General features: G+C 32.6%; 1 protein-coding gene and 1 long non-coding RNA gene across 10 annotated transcripts in view; one reads left to right on the top strand and one right to left on the bottom strand.

Moving 5' to 3' along the window:
* Window positions 1-26,239, bottom strand: part of SNX6 (sorting nexin 6) — a 67,996-nt gene that overhangs the window by 34,071 nt on the left and 7,686 nt on the right. For 5 of the 9 annotated variants that reach the window (XM_007473342.3, XM_056811084.1, XM_056811089.1 and 2 more), the window contains exons 3-6: window positions 9,968-10,072; window positions 8,993-9,103; window positions 4,333-4,454; window positions 2,330-2,453 (exon numbers count right to left, since the gene is read on the bottom strand). In XM_007473342.3, coding sequence (XP_007473404.2) covers window positions 2,330-2,453; window positions 4,333-4,454; window positions 8,993-9,103; window positions 9,968-10,072 — 462 coding nt within the window. Of the gene's footprint in view, window positions 1-2,329; window positions 2,454-4,332; window positions 4,455-8,992; window positions 9,104-9,967; window positions 10,073-18,428; window positions 18,487-21,240; window positions 21,297-26,239 lie in introns of those variants that run through there. The other 4 variants (XM_056811083.1, XM_056811082.1, XM_056811085.1 and 1 more) reach the window with 1 other exon arrangement.
* Window positions 20,149-25,513, top strand: LOC103095814 (uncharacterized). Its single transcript, XR_457534.2, has 3 exons — window positions 20,149-20,314; window positions 21,216-21,324; window positions 25,355-25,513. It is a non-coding gene; the product is annotated as an uncharacterized LOC103095814 (long non-coding RNA).

Raw genomic sequence — 26,239 nt, forward strand, 5'->3', positions numbered from 1 at the left:
TCTCTCATAGCAAGCAAGTACTACACTGAAAAAGCCTGATTATAATAACCAAAATGGTTCACCTTTAATTTTGATTCCTTAGATTTCGAGCAGCAGTAACAAATATTTGAAGTACTGAGTACTCAATACAATCTAGACTCATCTCCTACTCTAGACTCAGTTCACTGACCATGGGTACAAGGTCTCTGTCTCTCTCTCTCTCTCATGCACACATACACACCCATGCACAAACAGATTTTGGAGGCTTCACAATAGAGTGTGAGATAGCCTTAATATAAACATCAACTGGTACAATTCATGACATACATGAATACCATAAGTAATCATATTTTTTCTTGCTTTATACCTAGATTGGAGTTCACACTCAGGCCAATGCTGAATAAATACATCTCTATAGTCAGAGCTGTCAAGAAATTTCACATTATTTTAACATTTTTAACTGCACAATAAAAACACTATTTTCAGATTTAATGTAAAAGCTTAACACTTATGGATATATTCCTGTGCTACTGAGCCACAATTTTAATGTAAGAATGACAAATAATAATACAAAAAACAAACAATTTACAATAATAAAACCAAAAATGTATAAAGTGCTTTAAGGTCTGCCAAGTACATGTATCCTATTTTTATACTGACAATCTAGAAGTGGTATTATTATTATTATTCCTGTTTTACATATGAGGAACTGGAGGGAGAAAAAAGGTAAGTGATATATGAAGGGTTGTCATACAGCTAGTTAGGGTTTGAATTCAGGAATTCTTGACTCCGCGTTTAACATTCTATCCACAAAGTGATGCAGTGATTCTCGTAATATAAATACTTAGGTAGTTTGGCATAGATCAACTACTTATCAGTTATTTACAATATTGCCAATACTCAACAATATTTAACAACACCTGTATCTTTGGGTTTTTTTGAGGGGGGTGGTATTTGTTTGACAAAGAGGAAGGTAGAGAGGAGGGTCTTGGATCAGTGATTTTCTTTATCAAAAGGTGCTACAATAATACGAACCAGCAAGTAAATTTAAAGAATTGTTGAGGCAACTGAGAAGTTAAATGACTTGCCCAGGGCCACACAGATCTGACAGGTTAGAATTAATGCTCAATGGGACATCTATCCTTGCTTACAAAGTATTTCTTATTATTTTTTCAAATAGTAATAGTTTGACTATTGTTGGATATGTCGGTTATATTTTCATGAACTTAAGAGGCAAGAAGCTCTGGGTTCAAGTTCTATCTCTGACATATACTGGTTATGTGATCCAGACGAGTCACTTAACCCATCAATGTAAAAAGCAACTATCTAAGATACTCAAGTTACATAAAGTTTGTATTAACAGAGGGAGATTCCTTATCAGAGAATTTTCCATATAAAAGAAATAATAGTTCCAGTTTATATCCCTATTGAAATTAGGCCAGCTAGGCACATTTGTATATTAACCCTTGGGTACCAGTAGCATAGGCAAAACAATCTAAGTATAGAACAGATTCTATTTTTGCCCCTATAACTATTATTTAATAGCACTGTATCAGCTACTTTTTAAAATAAACTCCAATGTCTTCCTATTACCTGTCAAGAGCAAATATAAACGGTCTGCTTGGCTTTTAAGATCCTTCACAACCTGGGTCCATTCAATTTTTTAGTCTTCCTATATACACTTTCACCCCTCTAACATACTCTACAACCCATGGACATTAGCTTCCTGGCAATTTCTTGAACAAAATACATTATTTCTTGACTTTGGACTGTCACTCATGCCTCAAATTTTCTCTCCTTATCTCCATTCTTTAGGCTTTCTTGTATTCCCAACTAAGATTACATATATTAAAAGTCACTTTTCATTATTCCTCCTAATGCTAATGCTTCTCCTCTGTTGATTATCTCCAATTTAAAATGTAGGCACACACATCTATTTGTACATAGTTTTTGCATATTATCTCCCTTAGACTGTGAGCTCCTTGAGGGCAGGAATTGTCTTTTACGTTTTTACTTCCCCAGTGCATGGCACAGTACTGACAGAACTCAATAGGTATTTATTGACGGACATACCTCTACCACAACTTTTACAAGTTTCTAGTTTACTTATAGACAATATTTTATTTGAAGGTTTAGAACTATACATTTCTAGCCTCCTCTGCACAGAAGGGAAAAAGAACAAAGAGGAAAACAAAGGAAATATATATATATATATATATATATATATATATAATACCTTCAAGCAAATTGATTTAAATTTAAAAAAATTCTAAAACATCTAACCCTTTCCCCAAAATATCTTAGAAATAAATCTTTGATTATTGTTCTAATCAAGTCAATCAATACTCACATCTTGATTATATTCCAAGAAGACATGAAAATTTAAATCTTTTCTCAAAATAGGATGTGCTGCAACACGACACAAGAAGACTTCATGCATTGCAACTGTCTTCTTGAATATTGCCAAATACTCACTGGAAATAATAGAATTAAAGGTTAAATCAATCAACTGCAACAAACTTTCTCTTCACTCAAATAATTCATCAAATTTGCTAATAAGAGAAGAGACAAAAGTATTACAAAATTGTTGGTTGAATTTCTTACTAAAAATAGAGAATCCTGCCTTCGAAGTTTATTAAACATATGTAGATTTTGATACTGAATTGCTTCTTTAGAACTTTTTACTATAAAAGCTGATATTTAATAATTTTCCAACCATATCATTATTACATATAATTATTATAAATGTTGAGTTTCTGGTATCACAAAAAAATATACTACAAACAACACATCATTAATTAAAATTCAAGTTCTTGGGCAATTACAGTCTTTCAACAAATGACACAAAAATCTCTAAATCTTAACTAAAGGCAAGCAGATTTTGCAACAAAGACTATTTGTTTTCATCAATTCCCAGAATCATTTTGAAGATTTTTATTTTTAGCATTTGATGAACATTTCTTTTTTTTTAAGCATTTTTTAACCACAATTGTCAACAAATCACACTGGCCACACAGACAAAAAAATATGGATTTGAAGAAAAAAAGTTCTTTTCTTTTTTCCCTTTAAAGACCTAATTGATACTCTTGCTTCAACTACGTGCAAGAAGGATCATAAGTTTTACATACCAGGAAACCAGCAGGATCAATGTTGGGAGAAGTTTGATCTCTGTGAGGGTAGTCATTCAGTGAAGACAAAAAAGAAGGATGCAGAGGATGGAGGTGGCAGTAGAAGAAACCCAAGGTTTCTGTGTTATCCAACCCCTAACCAGACCACAAAAGAATCATGATCAGGGCCGCTGGAAAATCACAGATTCTTCAATATAAATTTCCTCTGCTAATTTCCAGTTTTTCAATCTTACAGTCTGTAAGTATATATCTCCATCTGCTAACAGACTACTTCTTATACACAAAACTGTCATGTTTCTAAAAAACTAAGCCTAAACACAAAAAAGAATCTAGTTTTCCAAAACTAGATTTTGGAATGTTGAAGAAGTGCCTAGTAGCAATGTGCATATATACTTGGAAAAGGAAACCCAATGAAATTAGGTAAGAACACATATGAAGGGTAGAAATGACCAAAAAAATTTGAAAGGGACAGAATGACATTTTTCTGTGTGAGTCTCACAATACAGAGAACCAGCACAAAGTAAAGCCTAAATTATGATAAAAATCATATACTCCTCAGAAAAAAGGGAAAGTCTCGTATACTTTGAAAAAAGCATAAATATAAAATGTTAATTGCCTTAACTTTTTTTTTTTTGCTAATATATGGTATGGTTAGGATTGCATCATAAACATTAAAGGGAAAGGGCTATTATATCATGGTTACTTTGCTCAAAATATGCACTAATACTTATTTGCTTTTACATTTAGAAGCAGTTCAAAACTGAGACAGGATAAAAAAGGAAAAGATTTGTATATTTTGGTCATTAGGAAATTTGAAAGGAGTGCCCTAGTCCATAATTATATGAAGAAATAGAAGTTTTATGGTGGATAAAGAATCAAATTAATAATAGTTGAAGCTTTATGAATTAAACACAGTTTGCATTCAGGTACTTTAGTAATTACTTTTGTAAGCCTAGAAATAAAGTATTTTTGCAGAATGTATTTTTAAATAAATCATTTAAATGATTTTAACTATAGGGATAATAACTGCTATAATTTTCCTGCTGGCTCTGATCATGATAGTTAACTCTAGTCATGTAATAACTGTTAATGTGCAAACCTGAATCTTCCAGAATGGGTTACTGCACTGAAATGATCAGAAGGATGATAGAGCAAAGAACATTCATAAAGACATGATAATGAAAACTTATTTACCAAAAATTACTGGGGAAAAAGTTGTACATACGCTTCTAGTTCTTGTTTCATCTTTGTGAATTCTTCTTTAGTCATTGACCCTTCTCCTTCACCAAGTTTCTGTAGTTTTTCTCTTGAAGCATCGAAATCAGGTCTTGGTGGTGCTGGTGGGATCTGGAATGGTGTCATTCAGGAATGGGTAGCTACTCAGTTTTAAGTTGTTTCATTTCATAAAGCTAGTCAAATAAAGATTTAGGCTTAGGTTCAGTTTTGGAATCAATCTAGCAGTTTGGATCCATTGAAAAATCTGAAGGAGTGTTGAAATGAATTGAACTAGGTCCTCAAGATTACCTAAGAACATCCTAGAAATCTGACTGATCCAGGATACAGATTAACATGTTATTCAATTTTTAGACCTTTTTTGGTGTAACTTTTTAAAAAATCATCTCTTTACCTAAAACCTTTTCAAGGGGAAAAAAAACTGAAGTTTTTCATATTCTAAAATTAGAACCCTCTCTAACCACTATTAATTAGTATAATATTTCCTGTACCATCAACCTACAGCCATATACCAAACAATAACCTAGAACTAGAGCTATCTCAAAAATACTAGAGCTTAGCTAAATAAAATTATTTGCTTTACTTTTGTTCTAATGGACTCGTGTTATGTAGGAATGCAAGAGAACGATAGAGATCATATGTGGATCACATGACCGCTTTCAAATTATTCTATTCTGTTAATGTTCCACCATCAAGAAAATAGTAGGACCTGAAAGATACTAATTAGTTAGGGAAAGAAGAGTTAAGAAAGAATAAAACAATTTTAAGAGGCATTGACTAAAAAATGAGGATCTATTCATGACATGTTCAAGGATACATAAGGCAAGTTTTCTGCATTTTTTGGCAGTAGAAGGCTACACAATCAAAAATTTGTGTTTCAGCCACACGGATATTTTACAATTACTCAATGCAACATCATTTGTAGATGGCCATAAGAGAAACTAGATTGAATCTTACCTCTGTCACAATAACAACTATATGACCTGGAGTAAATCACTTAAATCTCTCACTATCTATAAAAGGGAATGAGGAAACTTCCCTTATCAAAAAAAAAAATCACACAATTAGTAGAGAAAAAACCTCTTATTAACAGGTAGTAATCAATTATTTTATTTAAAAGTTATAGCTATACAGATATTGGAGAGTAGCCAACTATATATGTAAATATATGCATATTAATACATTTACACATACTAGCCTACTGGTTCTTTTGTATCAGCTATGAAGTTTTTTGTTTTGTTTTGCAGGAGGGTGGGGGGTGGCAGTTGCTAAAAATCTCCACTGAATTACACTCAATAGTCAAATAGGTCAAAATTGTCCTGGAGATGAACTTTGGATGCCTAAGATGCCTAAGGGGAGAAAACAAGAACTGAGCAAGAATGGGAGAATGTGTGTTACAGAATAACTGAAAAAAAGATAGGGATGGGTGACTCAAAATGGGAAGAAGATTTAATAAGATGTGAACATAAAGGAATGAGAAGTATTAGAGAAGGATCTAAGGACAAGTAGGAAAAAAAGAATGAATTTAAAGAGAATGAAATGGCTTTAGAGATAAATATTAAATATTGGAATAAAAAGATGGAGGAAATGGTTTCAATGATGAATAATGAAGTCCGAGGATGTGAATTAAAAAGCCTGGCTCCATTTACTACCCTTGTGAACTTAAACAAGTCACTTAACCTCTCTCAGTTATGTCATTTCTAAAATTAAGGGATTGGGAGAGGGCTCTAAATTCTATGAGCCTTGGTATTAAGATTAATCCTGAGGGGGCAGCTGGGTAGCTCAGTGGATTGAGAGCCAGACCTAGAGACAGGAGGTCCTAGGTTCAAATCTGGCCTTAGACACTTCTCAGCTGTGTGACCCTGGGCAAGTAACTTAACCCCCATTGCTTAGCCCTTAACCACTCTTTTGCCTTGGAACCAATACACAGTATTGGTTCCAAGACAAAAGATATGGGTTAAAAAAAAAAAAAGGATTATCTGGCCTTTTGATTTTGTGTAAAGCAACACTGAAGACCTGAAAACAATGTACTTTAAAAAAAATTCTAGTGTGAAAGGTAAGAGTTAAAAAAAAAATTTTTTTTTAAACTGAGGAGGAGCAGTTAAGTAGTAGAATGGATTGTGCACCAGGCCTAGAGTCAGGCAAAAATGAGTTCAAATCCAGCCTAAGACAACTCCTAGCTCTGTAAGCCTGGGCAAGTCACTTAACCCCCCACCACCTAACCCTTGTTCTCTTATCTTAGAACTTGTTCTAAAACAGAAGGTAAGGATAAAAAAAAAAAAGATTAATCCTGGGGCTGAGGTAGGGATGCTTTCTGAAAAATCAAGCTTTCCTTTAGAAGGGCCTGCTTAATTTTGGTCCTTTTATCAGAAGACCAAGCACAAGGCTTGGCATACAAAGGCATTTAATAAATGCTTGCTGACTGATTAAAAAAAGAGAGAGAGAGAGAAAATTTTTAAAAAGGATCGAAACACAAAGCTTTAAAGGAAGAACTGCTCCTAATCATCTCATTAATTCTATCATAAAGAAAACCCCACCACAGTTAAACATTATAGAACTCTTAAACAGTGAGAAAACTTAAATTGGGTGGAACTAAAATACATATCATATATAATATCCTAAAAAGTTTTTACTCAGGAGACAGGAAAAAGGCCTGAATTCAAATTTTGCCTTAAGACATTTAGTAGGCAGTGTATGATCCTAGGCAAATCATTTAATATTTGTCTCAGTTTCCATATTTGTAAAATGGAAGACATCATTTTCCTTTTGGAGTTGTGAGGAATACTGAAATCTTAAGGTGATAATTAAATGTTAGCTACTATTAATAGTATTATTCTTTTTTAAGAAAGGTAAATGGTTAGAAAACTGACTTATAGACAGATCCCCATAAAAACTGAATAATCTTACATAAAAAGAATAAAGAAAGCACAAAAATTAATAAATGATTATTCTAGAGTTAAGCCAGATTTAATTAAATCAATTTACTTGCAACATTTCACATGCAAATGTACCATAATATCAGAAACCGACAAGAAAAACTAAAAGGAGAAATAAAATATTTTCAGGTCATTTTAGGAGAATATGAATGATGTGACATGGCTGCCAAAAAAGCTACACTGCACTACTAAAGCATAGTGTTCAGGATAACTGAAGATAATACTTTTAATGTACCTTGTATTGATTGGTCTTAAGAGTAGTATATTCTAAGTCTCATATTTAAATGGGCACATGAAGGAACCAGGCAGAATTAGCTGGAAAAGATAGGAGAGCTGTAATCAATTATTTAAATAGCTATAATGGAAGAAAGAGTCCATTCTGCATAGCACCTAACAATATAATTAGGATTTGAATGTGGAAATGAAGAGAATGTTTTAACAATTTACAATATGTAATGACTTGCTTTCTGAAATAAATTATGCATTCCCCATCAAAGGAAGCATTAAGAGGGTAGATGATAATCTGTCAGAAATAAAGCAGGCAACTTCTTGGATCACATAGGAGGTTAGGCTAAGATGATCTCTCTAAGTACATTCCAATGTGAAAAGACTATGATTTTACAAAATGAAATATCTAATCAAATATATTACTGAACTCTATAGGAATAAAATGCCAGTATTAAAGGCAACTATAACAGATATATTTCTTTTTATTGCAAAACCACATAAGCTAAGTAATGCAAGTAGATAGAAAGTTAGTCTTGGAGAGGAAGATCGGTGTTCAAACAGAGTCTCATACTTAGCTTATGACCTGGAGAGCAAGTCACTTAATCTGTGTGCATCATTTTCCTCATTTGTAAAATGTTATTATTAATTGCATCTACTTTCTAGGGTTTTTGTAGGAATAACATGATAGCTATTATCCAGATATTAGTTCCTCAAAATAATATTATATAACAATAAAGATAAGTTAGAACATAAGATAATTTAAAATTGGTACTATGGGGGCAGCTGGGTAGCTCAGTGGATTGAGAGCCAGGCCTAGAGATGGGAGGTCCTGGGTTCAAATCTGGCCTCAGACACTTCCCAGCTGTGTGACCCTGGGCAAGTCATTTGACCCCTATTACCTAGCCCTTACCACTCTTCTGCCTTGGAACCAATAAGGTATGGGTTTAAAAAAAAAATTGGTACTATGTTACTTTCTAATTAAACTAGTTTAGTTCTTCCAAAATAAGCAATGTGAAACTAAACTCAGAAAACTACTTTTAGTACAAAATAGTTTTTTTTAAGAATTATACCTTTAAAAATTAGTTATTTAAATGAATGATATTTTACTGACTATTAAGTATAATTTAAAGAGGCTGTACAGCATAGTGAACAGAGATGGTCTTAAGAGGCAAGACCTGGGTTCAAGTCCTATCTCTGCCATGTGCTATTTATGTTACCCAAGGCAACTCTTAAATCTACAAGTTGCACAGCAGCAGATCTACATTGGTAGATGGAGTTTGAAATCATAAGTCCAGTTGAAAAAATGGCATTTTAAAATAATTATCTAAATGATGAAAAAAGTACAGTAAAGATATCTCCTTCCCACCTAAATCAAGGCTGTATTAGAAAGCAGAACTTGAAAGTACAAAATAAAAATTTAGTTCATCACAAGGATATATTAATTATATAAACCAAAGCTTAAAAAAAAAAAGCAACCAAAGTACTTACAATGTAACCTGCATAATCTTCATTTTCAACAAAGGAATCATGAAGCCATATAAACTCCTCATGTTGTCGAACAACAGAAAATTCATTTTGTTTAAAATTTGGTAATGAACTCTGCAAAGATAGAGATCCTTTTGAGTGAAAAAAAAATGCTTAAGATTTTTACAGACATTATTACATCTTAATTTCAAATGAAGATTATTCTTCCAAGAAGAAAAGACATTTATTCTATTAGGAAAAAATACAAAACAGAAAAAAGATAGAAATTATTACAATCATATTTGGGAAAATAGGTTAACATGGTATTATTTTCTAAGATTACTACCATGATTTAAAAATCAACTTCAATAAATACTGAGTTCAACTACTTAAAGGAAAAATATGTTCAAAATTACTGGAAGTGCTTAGGAAGTAAAGTATCTGACATGAGGGAATTGAAAGACAATAGTAGTTTAATTATAAAATTTAAAAATGAGTGATCAAAATATCACAATATTTAATAGACTGCTGAAATAAAAAATAATCATGTCAAACATGACAACCACAACACATCAAACAGGTAGACTAGAGCACTCCAGAGTGAATCTGAACACTATTAAATTGTAAATGAAACTATTTCACAAGATAAATAAAATACTATAAAAAAATAGAATCTTAATATGCAATTTTCTAAGTCAATATAGCTCCTCAGGGATGTTTATATATGGTACTTTGAGTTTGACATCACTGATTTAGAGTATTAAGTTTTTAATACCTCTAGAGTCTATACATAAACTTCTTAAAGCAACATGCAGTTTATTTTAGCTAACATTTATTCTGTTAAAAAATATACTAATTATAAATTGAAATATATTTCTCTTCTGGTTAATTTATTATCTTTGTTTCAAAGCCATAGTCCAGCCAAATGCATTATTGCCTAGTAGCATTAACAAAAAAACAACTCTAAAACAATTTAAAGAAGGTAAAAAATAAATTTACCTTTGTATGAACAGTGAATTTCACTTTATCCCTCTCACTAAGAGCATCAGAAATATCCACTTGCAGGGCAGCATCACTTTGAAGATCTACATTTATTGCTCTAAGCTAGACAAAGAAAATCAATAACACCTTAATAAGAATATTGAACTTGTGCTTTTAAAGAGTACTTCATATTTTTTTCCTCCCCCAATACCAATCAACAAGAGAACATCAAAACTTTAGGAAAGGGAAAGGGAAAGATATACATAAGAAAAGGAGAAGAGTGGGAAAAGGAGGGAGAATACTTGGAATATGCCTTAAGTAAATAGGCCTTCCAAATCATCTTCCCTTCCTGCAACTAAACATTTTCAAAAGACTAATTCACATAAAAACAATGATTCTCTAAAGCTCTGTATAAGGGGAATTCTTTTATTATACTATTAGATCCATTATATTAAGTCTACTAAAATCACTAGGACTCTAACCTTAGAAGTGTTTAAAAGGCTGCCTTAACTAGGATAGCCAAATCAGAGATTGTGTCTAATTGCAGCTGCCCACACAAACTCAAAATGATAAGAAATGTACCAAATCAAGTAAACTATAACAAAAGGGTGAAAAAAATTATCACAAGGTAATCATCATGGAAAAAATATCAAATAGATATATAATACTATTGGCTTTCCTTTTTGATGAACTAGAACATTAATCAAACCGGAAGCAAGTATAACAAACCCCAACAACAAAGTCTTCCACTCAACATATCAATGAAAGCAGAAATTCAACTGGAATATTCCAAGCCTCAGGAAATCGAATTCCATGAATTAAGCACCCAGAGAAAAAAACCTAGCAGACACTGCTGAAACAGACATTTAATACAATGAAAGAGTAATATTGGGAAAAAGCATACCAAGACAAATATCTAATAACAAAAGGTCCTGACAGCCAAATGAACTCAACAAAGAAGGATCAAATAAATGATTGAGTCATTGTATTTGTTGGCAGAAATGGAGATTTTGAGAAAAGTTTAAAACCAGGTTATTGCTACCAGAAATTACAGATATATACTTAAAAGCTTGAATTTATTTATAACTCAAATTATGCAAAGAAACAGTATAAACTGCAACATTGTGAAAATTTATCACTAAATAAGACCTGGCCTAATAGCCATAATCACAAATTAAAAGCTCATTGTCTTTCATAAGTAAATCTCTGTGAACTACAAGTATAAGCCTCAAAATGTGGTTGAAAATTGAAAAACTAAAATGCAGTGGAACCACAGCATTATCACACAACATTGTTGCTCTTCATCACTGGACACAACATATGATCAATATATGAATTTAATAATATATGAACATTTAATAACATTTAAAATAGATACTGACAGTTGAGAAACACATCACTCCCAACCTAAAACCAAAAGGTTTCATAACATAAAGACCTAGCAGTCCCTGTCATCCTGTCTACTAAAGAAGTTGACCTGAAAGTGTTTTCAGGTTGATGTTTTTTTAATCTCAACACTTTTATGAAATTACATAACCGAGTCCCTATTTCTACAATAAACTAAACACTATTATCCTCATATATAACTCTTAACTTTGCCTCCAAGTTATAAAATAACAAAGGCTAGCTGGCTGAGCCTCAGCAAGAACCAAGTTAGGACTTTGAGCCTTAACAGACTCATAGAGTCCAAACCAAGAAATATTATAACCAAATTTCAGAGCCCCTAGTTGAGGAGAAAATACTGCAAGCAATCAGAAAGAAATAATTCAAATATCACAAAGTCATAGTAAATATCACAAAAGATTTTAAAATTTATTAAAGCATTAAAGCATTGGAGGTCTTGAGGAGTTATGATTATAATGAAGAAAAACTGACTCAGCAACACTAACTATAATACCTCTCTGGAAAAAAGGATATATAATGAAACAGATGGCTTTGGAGCATTTCTGATGAAAAGATCAGATCTGAATAGAAAAAAAATGTAACTTCCAGATACAAGAATCAAGAAAAGCACAAAGGCATATGCATAAATGAGAAATTACAAGGAACTCAATATGGCTAAATTGTTTACATTTCTACGAGGAAAACTGATACATATAACTGTACAAAATTAATACTGAATTGTTAAATGCTTTCCCTTTTTGTTCTCCCTAAACAGTTTGATTGTAAAACTACTGTCTCTGCTCCAGGCTATGAAACTGGGTTGAGTTCTCCCTTGTCTAAATCTAATATAAAAACACTTGGGAGTATACCTGCCAAGACAAATCCAGGAAACACGAACACAATTACAAAACCCTTTTTTGCACATATAAAAAACAGACCTCAACAAATGGAAAAATATTGATTGCTCATAGAAAAGCTGAGCCAAAATAATAAAAATGATAATTTCTCTAAGTTTTGCTTATTTAGTGCCATACCTATCAAACTATAAAATATAAATCAAAATACAAAAAATTATATTATAGAGACAAAAAAAAATAACAAAACTTGGCTGGAAAAACAAAAGTACAAGAATGGCATGGGAATCAATGAAAAAAAATGTTGAAGGAAGGTGACCTAGTGGTACCAAATCTCAAACTGTATTACAAAAAGGTAATCATCAAAACAGTCTGGTACTGATTAAGAAATAGAGTTGTAGATCAATGGAATATATTAGGTATACAATGGTAAGTGAACAATGTAATTTAGTGTTTAATAAACCTAAAGATCCAATCTTTTGGGACAGGAACTCATTATTTGACCAAGATCTCCTACCATATACCAAGATAACATCAAAATGGGTCTATGATTAGGTGTAAGGGGTGATATCATAAGCAAATTAGGGGAGAATAAATAAAATTTACCTGTCAGATCTTTGGATAAGGAAATAATTTAGGACCAAACAAGAGGCAAAGAACATTTTAGGATGTAAAATGGAAAACTTTAATTGCATTAAAAGGTTTTTGCCAAACAAAATCAATTCAACCAAGATTAGAAGTAGGAAAAGGGGGCATGAGGAATTACACCAAGTTTCTCTGATAAAAGTCCTCATTTCTCAAATATGTAGAGAATGAAATCAAATTTATAATACAAATCTTTCCCCAATTGACAAATGGTCCAAAGATATGAAAGAAGTTTTCGGAAGAAGAAACTAAAGCTATCATCATATGAAAAAATGTTCTAACTCACTATTGATTGGAGAAATGTAAATTAAAATAATTCTAGTGTCACCTCACACCTATCAGACTAATATGACAGAAAAGGAAAATGACAAATATATTGAAGGAGCTGTGAATTCATCCAACTATTCTGGAGAAAAATGTGGAACTATGCCTAAGGTAACATAACTGTGTACTCTGACCCCAAAATACCATGACTATATCCCATATATCTGTATCCCAAAGAGATCAAAGAAAAAGGAAAAGGACTACATATGTAGCCTACAAAATATTTAAAGCAGCTTTCTGTTGTAGCAGTTAAAATTAGTTTCTCTGCTAAAAGTATTATATTTTTATTAGGTTTATTAAAGATTAAGAAATAAAGAAAATACAAAATAAGAAAGCATGTGTCTAGGCCCAGAGTGCCCATTCACAACCACTCACTCTACATCCTGCCTGGTAGAGCTGTGTTTGCCCAGACACGTGAAAGCCGAGAAAGCGAGAAGAAGGCAGCGTCAGTTTAAAAACAATTTCTGTTCTCAGCCCAGGTGGGAATTCAGGTGAAGTTACAAAGCATTCTGGGAAGTAGCAAGGACTTGTGGGGATTGAAGTCTGGGGTTCAAATCTCCATTTTTACACTGTGGTAGCAAAGAATTGGAAACTTAGGGGATGCCCACTGATTAGAGAATAGTTAAACAAGATGAAGAGATTGTGATGAAATACTACTGTACTATAAGATATGACAAGGTAAGTGGTTTTAGAAAAACCTGGAAAAATATATGAACTGATATAAAGAGAACACTGAACACAGTAATAGCAATATTGTACAATAATCAACTATGAATTACATGCATTTGAATAAAAACAATGACCTAAAACAATTTGAAAGCACTTATGATACAAAATGCTGTCCACCTCCAGAGAAAGAACTAATGAAGTTTGAATGCATATTGAATACATTTCACTTTATTTTTCTTGCTTTTTTTGGTAGCAAATATGGAAATGTTCTTCATGATTGCATATGTGTATGTGATGTCACATTACATGCCTTCCCAATAAGTATGGGAGGAATGGAAGAGAGATACTTTGAAACTCAGTTTTTTAAAAAAAGAATAAAAAATAACTTTTTTTAAGTTTAAATGATTCAAGTATTAGAACAAGAGGGAAAAGTACAGATTAGTAAAATCTGTAATAAACCAGAAAAAGACCACATTTAGATAATCCAGGAATGTTATTACCAAGCTCTATGCTCTAAACCAAAGAAAATATCATATATATGCTATGACTTTGTTGTTATTCAATTGTCAGTCACATCTGACTCTTTGTGACCCAATCTGAGATCTCCTTGGCAGTGATCTGCCATTTCCTTCTCCAGCTCATTTTATAGATGAGGAAACTAAAGCAAACAGGATTGATTTGCCAAGATCAAAAGCTATATAGTGGCTTGGACCAGATTTGAATTCAGGAAGATGAGTCTTCAAAACTTCAAGCCTGACACACTATCCCCTGCCCACATGCTATAACTACAAGACATATAGTTTTCAAAATTATTAACAAATATTCATTAAAAAATTTAATCCACATGACTATTCCAATGAATGCAAAACAATCTTTAACAAAATACTAAAATTATTCATAAGACACTAAATTACATAGGATAATGGGTAGCTCTTTCAGAGTTGTAAAGATGAGATATTTTCAAAGTCCTTAGTACATCTTAAATTGCTACAAAAATGATGTTGTTATCATCATCATCATCATCATCATCATCATCAATAACAGTTAATATAGTACCTACTATGTGCCAGGCACCAAGATAGGGACTTTATAATTACTATCTCATAGGATCCTCAAAACATCCCTGGAAGACAGGTGGCGTTATATTCTTTCTTCCTCCATCATCATCATTTCTCTACACCCAAGTACTATATCATTTGCACTAGAGAAATATTACAAGCCTTTCAAATAAGATTAAAGATAAAGCAAGGATAACAACAATGTTTGACATAGAGTGACAAATCATAGCTATAGCAATACAAGAAAAGTTATAATAAGGGAATAAGCACAAACAAGGAAGTAAAATTATCTTAAGTTTAAAAGTAGTTAAAATTATTTTGTTTTCACTATATATAATACCTCTACCTCACAGTACTTTTCAAAGTCAATCACTGCTATTGTAGTATATACTTTTGTCTCCTTCCAATCTTGACCCTATAGGTAACCAATTCAACTCTATACTGTCATCTAGTCCCTCATTCCTTCCCCCCCTATTGTTTATCCCTTGCCAAAACTATGGCCTGGATTTTTCTCACTATCTAGCCTCTTTGTTCTTCACATGATCTTGAACAGAGCTGGAAAAAGTCACACAAGTGGGCTGATTAAATATATTACAAATTCACATTATCCAAGTACTTAAAGTAAAAGCCATAGTACCTAATCCTAATTTGGATTAATTTGCATTAATTTGCATCCTAATTTGGAGCCACAGCAAAAGAATGTTAGCACAGAACCTGGGAATCAAAAGCACTTTTGAGTCAAAGAAAATTTGCTACTAGTTCCAATTGGCAATATCCAGTTGGGACTGGTCAGTGTTAGAGCAAGAGAAGTGTTAACCCTCAGTTAAATATAGTGCAAAGGGAAGTAGAGAAAGGTAAGGACAGTGACCAAATCCTAAGCCCAAACCTCAGGAGACTGAGTAAGAAGGATGCCTATTGAGGGAAGGACCTGGTCCTAGCCACCACAATCAAAACAGAAGCAGTTTTAGATCTAGCTTACATAGGAGGCCTATCCAAGAGGCAAGGGACCAGTGTCTAGACCAAGCACAAATTCCCAAACTAGAAAGCCAGTTCTTCTAGACTCCAAACAGTTAGACAAACAAAGCATTAAAAAAAAAAAAAGAGGCTATACCAAAATCTACTATCTTCAGTTGAAGTAAGAAAAAGGGTAGCAATCATGATTTCAGACAAAGCAACAGCAAAAATAAGACAATATAAATGTACCAAATAACATAGTATCCAAATATGTTAAGGAAAAGTTAAATGAAATACAGAAATAGTAAAACATAAGAGAAATCTCAATTCACCCAACACAATCCTAGTCACAGCTAATCCTCTCCCCCAATAAAAAATACAATTTTAACAAAATTAGAGATGATAACCCTCTAGAGAATACTGAATAGAAATAGAAGAGGATTTCTAAAATTTACAGAACATCTTCACAAAAATTAACCATGTATGCTATTTTTAAGTTGTGTCAGTCTGTGAATTCTCTTGGGGTTTTCTTGGTAGAGATCTTAGAGTAGTTTGCTATTTCCTTCTCCAGCTCATTTTACACATGAGGAAACTGAGGCAAACAGGCTTACATGATATACCCAGAATCACACAGCTACTAAGTACCTATGGCCAAATTTAAACTAAGAAAGATGAGACTTCCAGACTCGAGGCCCAGCACTCTATCCACTGACTCATTTAGACATTCCAATCACATATTACAGATAAAAACCTCATATTTTAGTGGAGAAAAAAATAAACTCAATTTTATGGCCCACAACACAATAAGTTACATTCAATAATGGGAGACAAATGAGTTGAAAGAAAAAGACTACCTGTAGACTAAATAACAACCCTAAAGAATTATTGGGTCAAAAAAGATCAATAATTTAAAATGACTGAGACAATACACTAAAACTTTTAAGAAGTAGCCAAAACAGTCCTTTGGAGAAAATTTACATAAACTTTTTTTTAAATTAATAAAAGAAACCGGTACACAAGTAGTAGGCTCTGAAAATTTGAATAAAGCAATCAGAACAGAACTCAACTCCATGAGACAACCAGAAATATAAGGACAAAGTAAAAAAAGTTTTTCAGTTGAACTGAAAAACAAGTCATTTAAGAATTATCAAACTTCCTGAAAATCATGAACAAACCAAAAAACCTAAATACCACTGCTTCAAAAATTCATAAAAATAGTAGGGGGCAGCTGGGTAGCTCAGTGGATTAAGAGTCAGGCCTAGAGATGGGAGGTCGTAGGTTCAAATCTGGCCTCAGACACTTCCCAGCTATGTGACCCTGGGCAAGTCACTTAACCCCCACTGCCTAGCCCTTACCACTCTTCTGCCTTGGAACCAAAACCCAGTATTCCAAGACGGAAGGTATGGGTTTAAAAAAAAATCATAAAAATAAACTATCCCAAACTATTACAACCTGAGGATAAAGTAAATATAAAAAAATCTGTCAATCACCTGGACAAAACATCAAATTTAACACTCAAAAGAATGCCATGGCCAAAATTCTGATTCCAGATTAAAAAAAAAAAAATTAGGAGCCAGAAAGCTCTCACTTTGGAATATACCAGACAAGGCAAAAGACTGACAATGAATAATGTAACCTGTAATTCTAAGTTGCAAAATGAGTCTTTAATAAACAATTCTCGTCAAAATAACAAAAGCTGTGCAGAATCTTTGAAATGCAAGTATAGGAAACAAGTAAAATCATGTGAATGGGAAGGAACAAAATGATATTTAAGTAATAACATTTGACTAGGACAGACAGGTGTCCCTTTAAAATTTTACTAGCTTTAAAGGTCACAAAATGATAAACAGGGCCTATATTATTGTTTTTAAGGGAGAAAAGAAAAGGTGGGGGGAAAAAAGAATAAACTAAGGAAGAAATGAAGAAGGGACAGAATTTACTATTTATCATTATTAAATCTCCTGAGATTATATAAACTAAATGGAGAAAACTCCTCCTTAACTGAACTGAGTAAATTAGCTTACCAATAGAAACAGAAGCAATTTGGTATAGAAATCCAATCAATTCAACAAAGAAACGGGTGAACAGAAATAAGGAAATTATTTAAGGAGAAAGGTAGATTTGGGAAAAGAACAGTCAAAAGTAAAATAAAATTTAATTTCAGATGGTGAATTATTAAAAGGAGGGCAAAAAGGAATAAATCAAAATGTAAAAAAGATCAGTATTTGGAACACATAAAGAGGGAAAAAGGAGTAAGATCACTTTATATCTGACTAGTACTTAATTCCATTCCATTTCTTTCTTCATTATGATGATGATGATGATGCTACAAGTTGGCATCTATGTAATACTTTACTATGTAGTACTTTGCAAAGGAAATTACAAAGGTTACCTTATTTAATCTTCAAAATACCACCAAATGGTAGGTACTATTATAATCTCCATTTAATAGATAAAAGAACTGAGGCTGGCAGAGACTAACCAACTTTTCTTTGTTGCAAGCGGGAAGAATGATTAAATAAAGGAAAATATATTAAAGGATGTGATAAAGGGAAAAATAAATATCAACCATAAACCAAGTGATGAACTTACCTGTGAAACAAGGTAGGATGGATTAGATATCAGAAACCAACACTGTTGTTCATACACACTTGAAATAGAAAGATTTATAGTTAAAAATGGGAGGTGGATCAGAATTATTATAAATCAGGGGAATTTTAAAAAAGTAGATATGGCAGTCATTCTCAGAGAAGGCAACAGTAAAAATAATGAGGGAAACTATGCTTACAAGCATTATAGATAACAAAAAAAATCAATATTTAAAAATCCACCTATTAAAGTAGTATCTAAACACTTATTACAAAATAATTTAAATAATCTTATCTTATGTAAAAATGGAGACTTGAATCCAGGACTTCAATCCTCAGAAGTCCTTGCTCTACTTCCCCAGAATGCTTTGTAATCTCACTGAATTCTCACCTGGGCCGAGAGCAAATTATGATTTAAAGGGTCTTCGCCATAGGCGGGGTCTCTTCTCTTCCTGTCTCAGCTGGCAAGCAGACGTCTCTCATGATGTGAGTGAAATTGAACTGGGCCTTTTGGCCCACCTAGCACATGCCTTTCTTACGTGTATTTTCTTTAAATTCTCAACCTTAAATAAATCTCTAAAAATATACTCCATGAAGAGAGAAACTAATATTAACTTCACCTGCGTGTCAGGGAAAATATTCAGCTCTGTACAAGGCAGCTGGGTGTCTCAGTGGACTGAGAGCCAGGCCCTGAAACAGGAGATCTCTGGTTGAAATCTGGCCTGACACACTTCATGGCGGTGTGGCCCTGAGCAGATCCCTTAACTCCATTGCCTAGCCCTTACCACTCTGTCTTCCGACAATAAGCATCTAAATGGATAATTAAAAACAAAAAAAAAAAACAAAAAAACCCCAAAGAACTTTAAAGAGAGACTAGAGATTATAATTTTAAGGCATTTCAGACTCCAATGGTTTATTTAAAAAATATCTGTATTCTATTGCATTTTACTGTTTGCTTGGTTTAAGGTTTAACTTTGTGATTTTAAATTCATGTATTACTGCATTCAATATTATTCTGTTACACTGAATCATTTTAATGTACTGTTAACTACTATTAAATTCTGTTGCTTTTCCCCTATAACCATATTGAGATCATTGTAATTAAGCCCATATATGAAAAAACAGCCTTACTATTTTTGACTTTGTAAATTGTCACATAGAGGATAGATGGACTCCATCAGAACTGGCTATAATGCTCTAACAACCTTTGGAAAATTTAATGTGCTAAATTTTAATCTTTACAGTTTTTGTGAAAATACTTACAGATAAAATATCTCAAATTGATTTTAAGGGTTTTTTAAACATGATTTTTGGAATTATTTTTAACAATCTCTGGTTATTTTGCCTGCCCCTACCATGAGGTGTAAGGCCCATTCTAGTAGCTGAAGCGAAATACATTTTATAACACCCAACCTTCCCGCATTTCTAAATATGTGAATGGAAGTTGGGGCAGTTAATCTCAGGGCATTTGTACCCCTAAAAAGCCTCCAAAAAAGGAGCATCTCTCATTTATAACTCTTCAGCTCACTACTTTACTTCCACAAGAATGATCTCTAGATTTCTTGATTATGTTCTAAACCTAAGATGAGTTTTACTTTGTTTTAAAATATGTTTATTACCAAGGTTGAAAGACTGCTACATTTGTAAAAATTGTGACAAATATCCACCAATTCGTAGGCTTTTAAATGCCATACAGCAACTCGTATAAAAATGATTGTGTGTTTGTTTGCTATTGTAATTAATTGGGTATTGAGAATTTTGGGGATATTGATAACTACATATTTGTAATACTGTTCTTTAAAAATGAAAAATGTTACCTTGTTCAATTCATTTGCTTTCACTCACAGTGGAATATGGCCAGATATGAAGAGGAAATGGATCTCATTTTTGGTGAGAAAGCTTGTATTCTATATTTTCTTAGCTGACACAGAATGTCAATGATTATAAGCTACATTTTTATTTTTAAAGCTCTTTTATTATGTTTTTCTTGCATGTGCAACATACTTTTTCAGTTTTTTCTCTCCTTTTTATATTTAAAGCACATGTCACCAGCATTAAGATTTTCTTTAACTTTTTGACTTTTCAGTACTATAAGTTTAAGATGCATTTGTCAATGCATGCCCCAAAGGCTTGAGACTATAAAAATGATGCCACTAATTATTTAAAATAAATTATGGGATTTTGCTTAATGATTCTGTCTGATTCCAGGACAAGATATACACAAAAGAGCCATTGCATAGTGCCAATCGAGCACAAGGTCAAAGAGACCAACCAATCCTGGTGGGATTGATGTAATTTTGAGCCTAGACAAAGAGGATTTGAACGTGTTTGGGGTTCGAGATTGTGGCTGTTTAACATGTGTTAAAGGCAGGTCTTCCTTGTTCCACATTCTACCAAGTATCTCAACCTTGGCTCTTATAATCTGGCCCCTTTTCTGTCTTTCATTGTGTGGTACCTTTCTGTAGTCCTGGCTACTCACTGGGTAAATGCATCATTGCTTAGATCATTTTAATTGGTCCCTGATTCAAGGACCTGTTATAGATTTATTTTTCCTTTACTTGGAATTTTTACACATAAGACTTTTATAGTCTATATTTTCATCCAGAGGTTTTTCTTTTTTATTTGGATTTTTCTGATGTCCTTTTAATTTCTCTTGACAATTGACTCATATACCTCATACCTCAGCCATGCATCCCTAAGTGATCCTGTGTTTTTTCAATCACCCTCTTAACGGGGGAATATAAAAAAACATCATTATTTAAATTGCAAAGTTTAAATTCCTTTTGAGAAGAATTTTAGGTAAAGAAAGATGATACCTCTCTGAATCCAGAAACTGAACTGTTGGAGAAGACACCATGAAGAAGCCTCCAGACCACAAGCTGCACAAAAATGAAGTTTGGGTATGGTTGACTGAACATTTATTTTTATGTATACTTTCATGCCAAAGGGGACTGCCCCCTAACTTTTTGTCAATGCGACCACATCAATTATTGGTTTTGGTTTTTTTCCCTCTTATCCTCACATTATTGTAATCTTTAAGATGATTATGTTTTCATGATCCTTTTGGGGAAAAAATAAATGATCACATGGTGAAATGTAAAAAATAGACTCGAATCCAGGACTTCAATCCCCAGAATTCCTTGCTCCACTTCCCCAGAATGCTTTGTAATATCACTGAATTCTCTCCTGGGACAAGAGCAAATTATGATGTAAAGGGTCTTTGCCATAGGCGGGGTCTTTTCTCTTCCTGTCTCGGGTGGCAAGCAGACGTCTCTCATGATGTGAGTGAAATTGAATTGGGCCTTTCGGCCGGCCCACCTAGCATGTGCCTTTCTTACTTGTATTTTCTGTAAATTCTCAACCTTAAATAAACCCCTAAAAAATATCATACTCCTTGCAGAGAGAAACCAATTTCTACCTGCCTCAGTTTCCCTAAATTTTAACTCTTACACTTAGAAAAAGAAAATGACAAGCCATAAACTGCCAAAAGGGAAAAACAACTTGGATAGAATGTATTAGTAAGTGAATTCCATCAAGTATTTAAGAAACTGTAAACTCTAATTTTACATAAATTATTTACAAAAATAAGAAAAAATAAAATCCTACTAAACTCCTTCTATGATATAAACATGGTCCTGATAACTAAGAGACAAAATATGAAAAAAAGGACTATAGACCACTATTTCTGATAAATATTAAAATATTAGCAAAGAGGCTATAGCAACATTATTAAAAAGATTATATACATTATTACCATAAGTATGAGGAACACAATAAACATGATAAATCACATTAACAAGAAAAACAAAACTCATATAATCATATAATTGATGCAGGAAATGCTTTTGAGAAAAAACACCCCCACATTCCTATTAAAGACACTAGAAACCATGGGAATAAATGAAGCTTTTCTTAAAAAATTATAACTATCTACCTAAAACCAAGAATGAGCATTATCTATAACTAGGATAAGCTAATAGCATCAGTGATAAAGCAAGGATATCCTACATCACCATTATTATTCAATATTGTACTAGAAATGCTAGGTATAGCAATTAGAAAAATAAATTGAAGGAACAATTACACCAAAGTTGGAGGATATAAAATATATCCACATAAATCATCAGCTTTTCTATATTCACCAATAAAACCCAGAAAATTCCATTTAAAATAACTGCAGACATGGGAATCTACCTGTTAAGACACAAAGGATTTATATAAACACAACTAGAAACACATCACACAATTATGAGAATTAAACAATTGGAGAAAGTCATTTGCTCATGGGGAGGCCGAGTCAATATAATAAAAACAACAATACTACCTAAATTAATATATTTTATTCAGTGCCATACTGAACTACCAAAGAACTACTTTATAGTTAGAAAAATGTCAAAGGAATCAATGAAATAAAAAAACATAGGAAGGGAGCTTAGGAACACCAATATTACAAAGTAGTAATCAGCAAAACAGTTTGGTACTGGTTAAAAATAGATTAGGTAGATAAAAAGGAGCATACTAATGTAGCATATGATGATCCAGAAACCCAAGCTTTTGCAGCAAAGAATTCACTATATGACAAAAACTATTGGGAAAATTGGAAAGCAGTCTGACAGAAACTAAACATAGACTAGCATCTCACATACCGAGATATAGTCAGAACAAGTAGGGTGATATCATAAGCAAATTAAAAGAGCATGGAAGAAATTACCTGTCACATCTATGGATAGGGGAGTTAATGACCTAACGAGATAGAGAGGTTCAAATGAAGTAAAATGGGTAATTTTGATTACATAAAATAATTAAGTTTCTGTACAAACAAAACCAATGCAGACAAAATTAGTATTCAAGGAGAGGAGAATTTTACAGTTAGCTATCCTGATAAAAAATCTCATTTCTCAAATACATAGGGAACTGAGTCTAATTTATAAAATTTATAATTTATAAAAATTCCTCAATTTATAAATGGTCAAAGGATACAAACAGCCAATTATCAGAGGAAGACATCAAAGTATCAACAATAACATGAAAAAATCCTCTAAACCACTAATACAGAATGAATTTTAAACAAATGTAAGGTATCACTTCACAGTCAACCAAATAGACTGGCTAAGATGATAGAAAAAGAAAATGACATGCTGGGGAGGATGTGGGAAAATAGGGACATTAATGTATTGTTGATAAAGCTGTGAACTATTCCAATTCTGGACCAATTTGAAATACTATCCTGAAGAATAATTTGGAACTATGCCTAAAGGGATATAAAACTGGACAAATCCTTTGACACTAAAGAGTTCAAAGAAAAGAACCCATATAAACAAAAATATTTATAACAGCCCTTTTTATAGCAAAGAATTGGAAACTTGGGGGGGGGGGTGCTATCAGCCAAGCAATGACTGAACAAGTTCTGTTATACAAATGTGATGGAATATTATGGTACTGTTAAAGAAATAATAATGTAAATGATTTCAAAAAACTTGGGAAGACTTGTATGAACTGATAATGCAAAAGTGAAGTGGGTAGAACAAATAGAACAATGTACAAGGTAACACAAATATTTCAAAGATAATAAAGTGTGATTTAGTAATTTTGATCAATACAAGTATTCTTTTTTTAAATCAACTACATGTAATAATAAATTTCCACATAAGTATCCTGAAGCTATATGATCCAAATTTTCTCCCTTCCTTTCCCCCTGTCAGAGCTGGCAAGCAATTCAATCTGGATTACACAGATATTCTCATGCAAAACATTTCTGTACTGTTCATTTTTGTAAGTGAATAATCGAATAAAACCCAAACCCTAAATAAACAAGTAAAAAAATCACAATACAATTATTCTTGATAATTTCAAAGTCATTATGAAAAATGTTATCAACCTCCAAAGAAAAAACTTCTCTGCAGATTGAAGCATATCTTTTCCTCTTTATTTTTCTTACATTTCACCATCCCAGAACATGGCTAATGTAGAAATATTGCACTTTTTGCCTTCTCAAAGGATAAAGAAGGAAGGAGGGAATTTGGAAATGCAAACAAAAATAAAAATTTAAGAAGCAGAGAAGAAAACAAACCTAGAAAGCGTTATAGACTTTCCCTTAATATGGTGCAGAAGCACATTTAAAACTCTTTGTAAAAATGAAAATATCAAAGTAATATTTTTCTGGTCTTAAAAAAATAATAAGGGGGGGGAGGGAGTTAAACTTCTTGGGTTTTAAGGTGATATAGTTTGAAGTCAAAAAAGCCTCTTACAAAGAAATGAACTAAGAATGGTAACTTGGAATACATACCTTAAATTAATGGAATACTGACCACTCTAAAGAAAGTCTTATTTTCTTTCTAAAAAAAGGGTTGGTCTCCTTCCAAGGAAAGTGCTCATTATTCTAATTAAAGAGAAGTATCCTCTTCTATTATTCAGAAGATATTCTTTCTCCTATTCAGAAGAGATTTTAATATTGATTTCGGAGAGAAGTTCCATAGGATTCCTTTGAGGAATAGTACAAGAAGCAAGGGAAACATCTCTCTCAATTGTAATTTTTACAAATTGTGATTGTTTTCTTCGAGATTCTTCCTTAAAGATTAATTTAATTTATTATTAATGGAGCAGTCATAGGGCAGAATTGTCATAAGGGTTAAGCAAAACTGTTTCTATTAGACCTGTTATTTTTGTGTCTAAAACCAAGATTCTGATATACAAAGAACTCAGCAATTAATTTAGATTTTTAAAGCCACACAAAAGCATCTTATAGTCTTATAGGATTACTATTAGAATCAATAAAATTCAGAATGAGCTGACATAGCCAAAAATTCAAAATTTGAGGTAAGCATATGGAGGGAAAGAGACTCAAAGAATTGCTCAAGAGGCTGATGGGAAGATTAAAAATGGAGAATTTATAACACTTAATCTTAATTTTTCTTGTTTCTTTTTCCAAAGAGAATTTTTGGATAAAAAAAAGGCAAAATATGATAAAAGTTGATACCCAAGACAAACAAGGAAACAATAAGAATGCATCTATGTACCTTCAATGAGCCTCAGAAAAACCTCATTCCAAGGAACCAAAAAAAAAAAAAGAAAAGAAATCCCCGGATATGATTAGAGTCATTGTCAAAGATGTCAAAAAAAGAGAGAGAGAGAGAAATACAGTAAAGCTGCAGATGGACAGATGTCTAATTTCTGAAAAAAGTGAGTAAAACCAGCAAACTATAGGACAGAAAGTTTAAACATCAATTCTTGGCTAAATTCGGTAATTAATAAATATTTAACACCAGACTACTCTTTTCCTGAGTGTCATTTTGGCAAAGTAATGTGGGATAGTAAAACAAGTACTTTATTAAAAGTCAAGTTTCATTTCTAGACACTTCCTAGCCATGATTACAAACAAGTCATTTAATCTCCGATACCTAGTCAATTATCTAAAAACCTATATTACTACCAAGATGCAATATGCATTGAGGGAGTTTCCACACCGATAAAATCAATGTACTGATTAGACTGGCAGGTCAAGATATAGTTTGCTTAATTTTTTTTAACAAAGTATTTGTACTATCTACATGGATAGAATAAGGAGATATGAGCTACACTATAAAATACTCTCTGAATTTGGAACTAGCCAGACTGAAAAATTAAGTCATCAAAGGTTTAATGTCAACATGGAAAAAGGTCTCTAAGATTGCTAGGGATCTCTGCTTGGCTCTGCATTAACATTTTTATTAATGACTTGGACACAGATTTACAAAAGATTAAAAAAAAAAAAGACTGGCTCTCCATCTCAACCAGGCTAAAAGTATAGTGGCTCCTCAAAGTTCTGATCCCACTCCT

The sequence above is a fragment of the Monodelphis domestica genome, chromosome 1 (assembly GCF_027887165.1).
Source record: "Monodelphis domestica isolate mMonDom1 chromosome 1, mMonDom1.pri, whole genome shotgun sequence".
In the NCBI taxonomy this organism is placed as follows: domain Eukaryota; kingdom Metazoa; phylum Chordata; class Mammalia; order Didelphimorphia; family Didelphidae; genus Monodelphis; species Monodelphis domestica.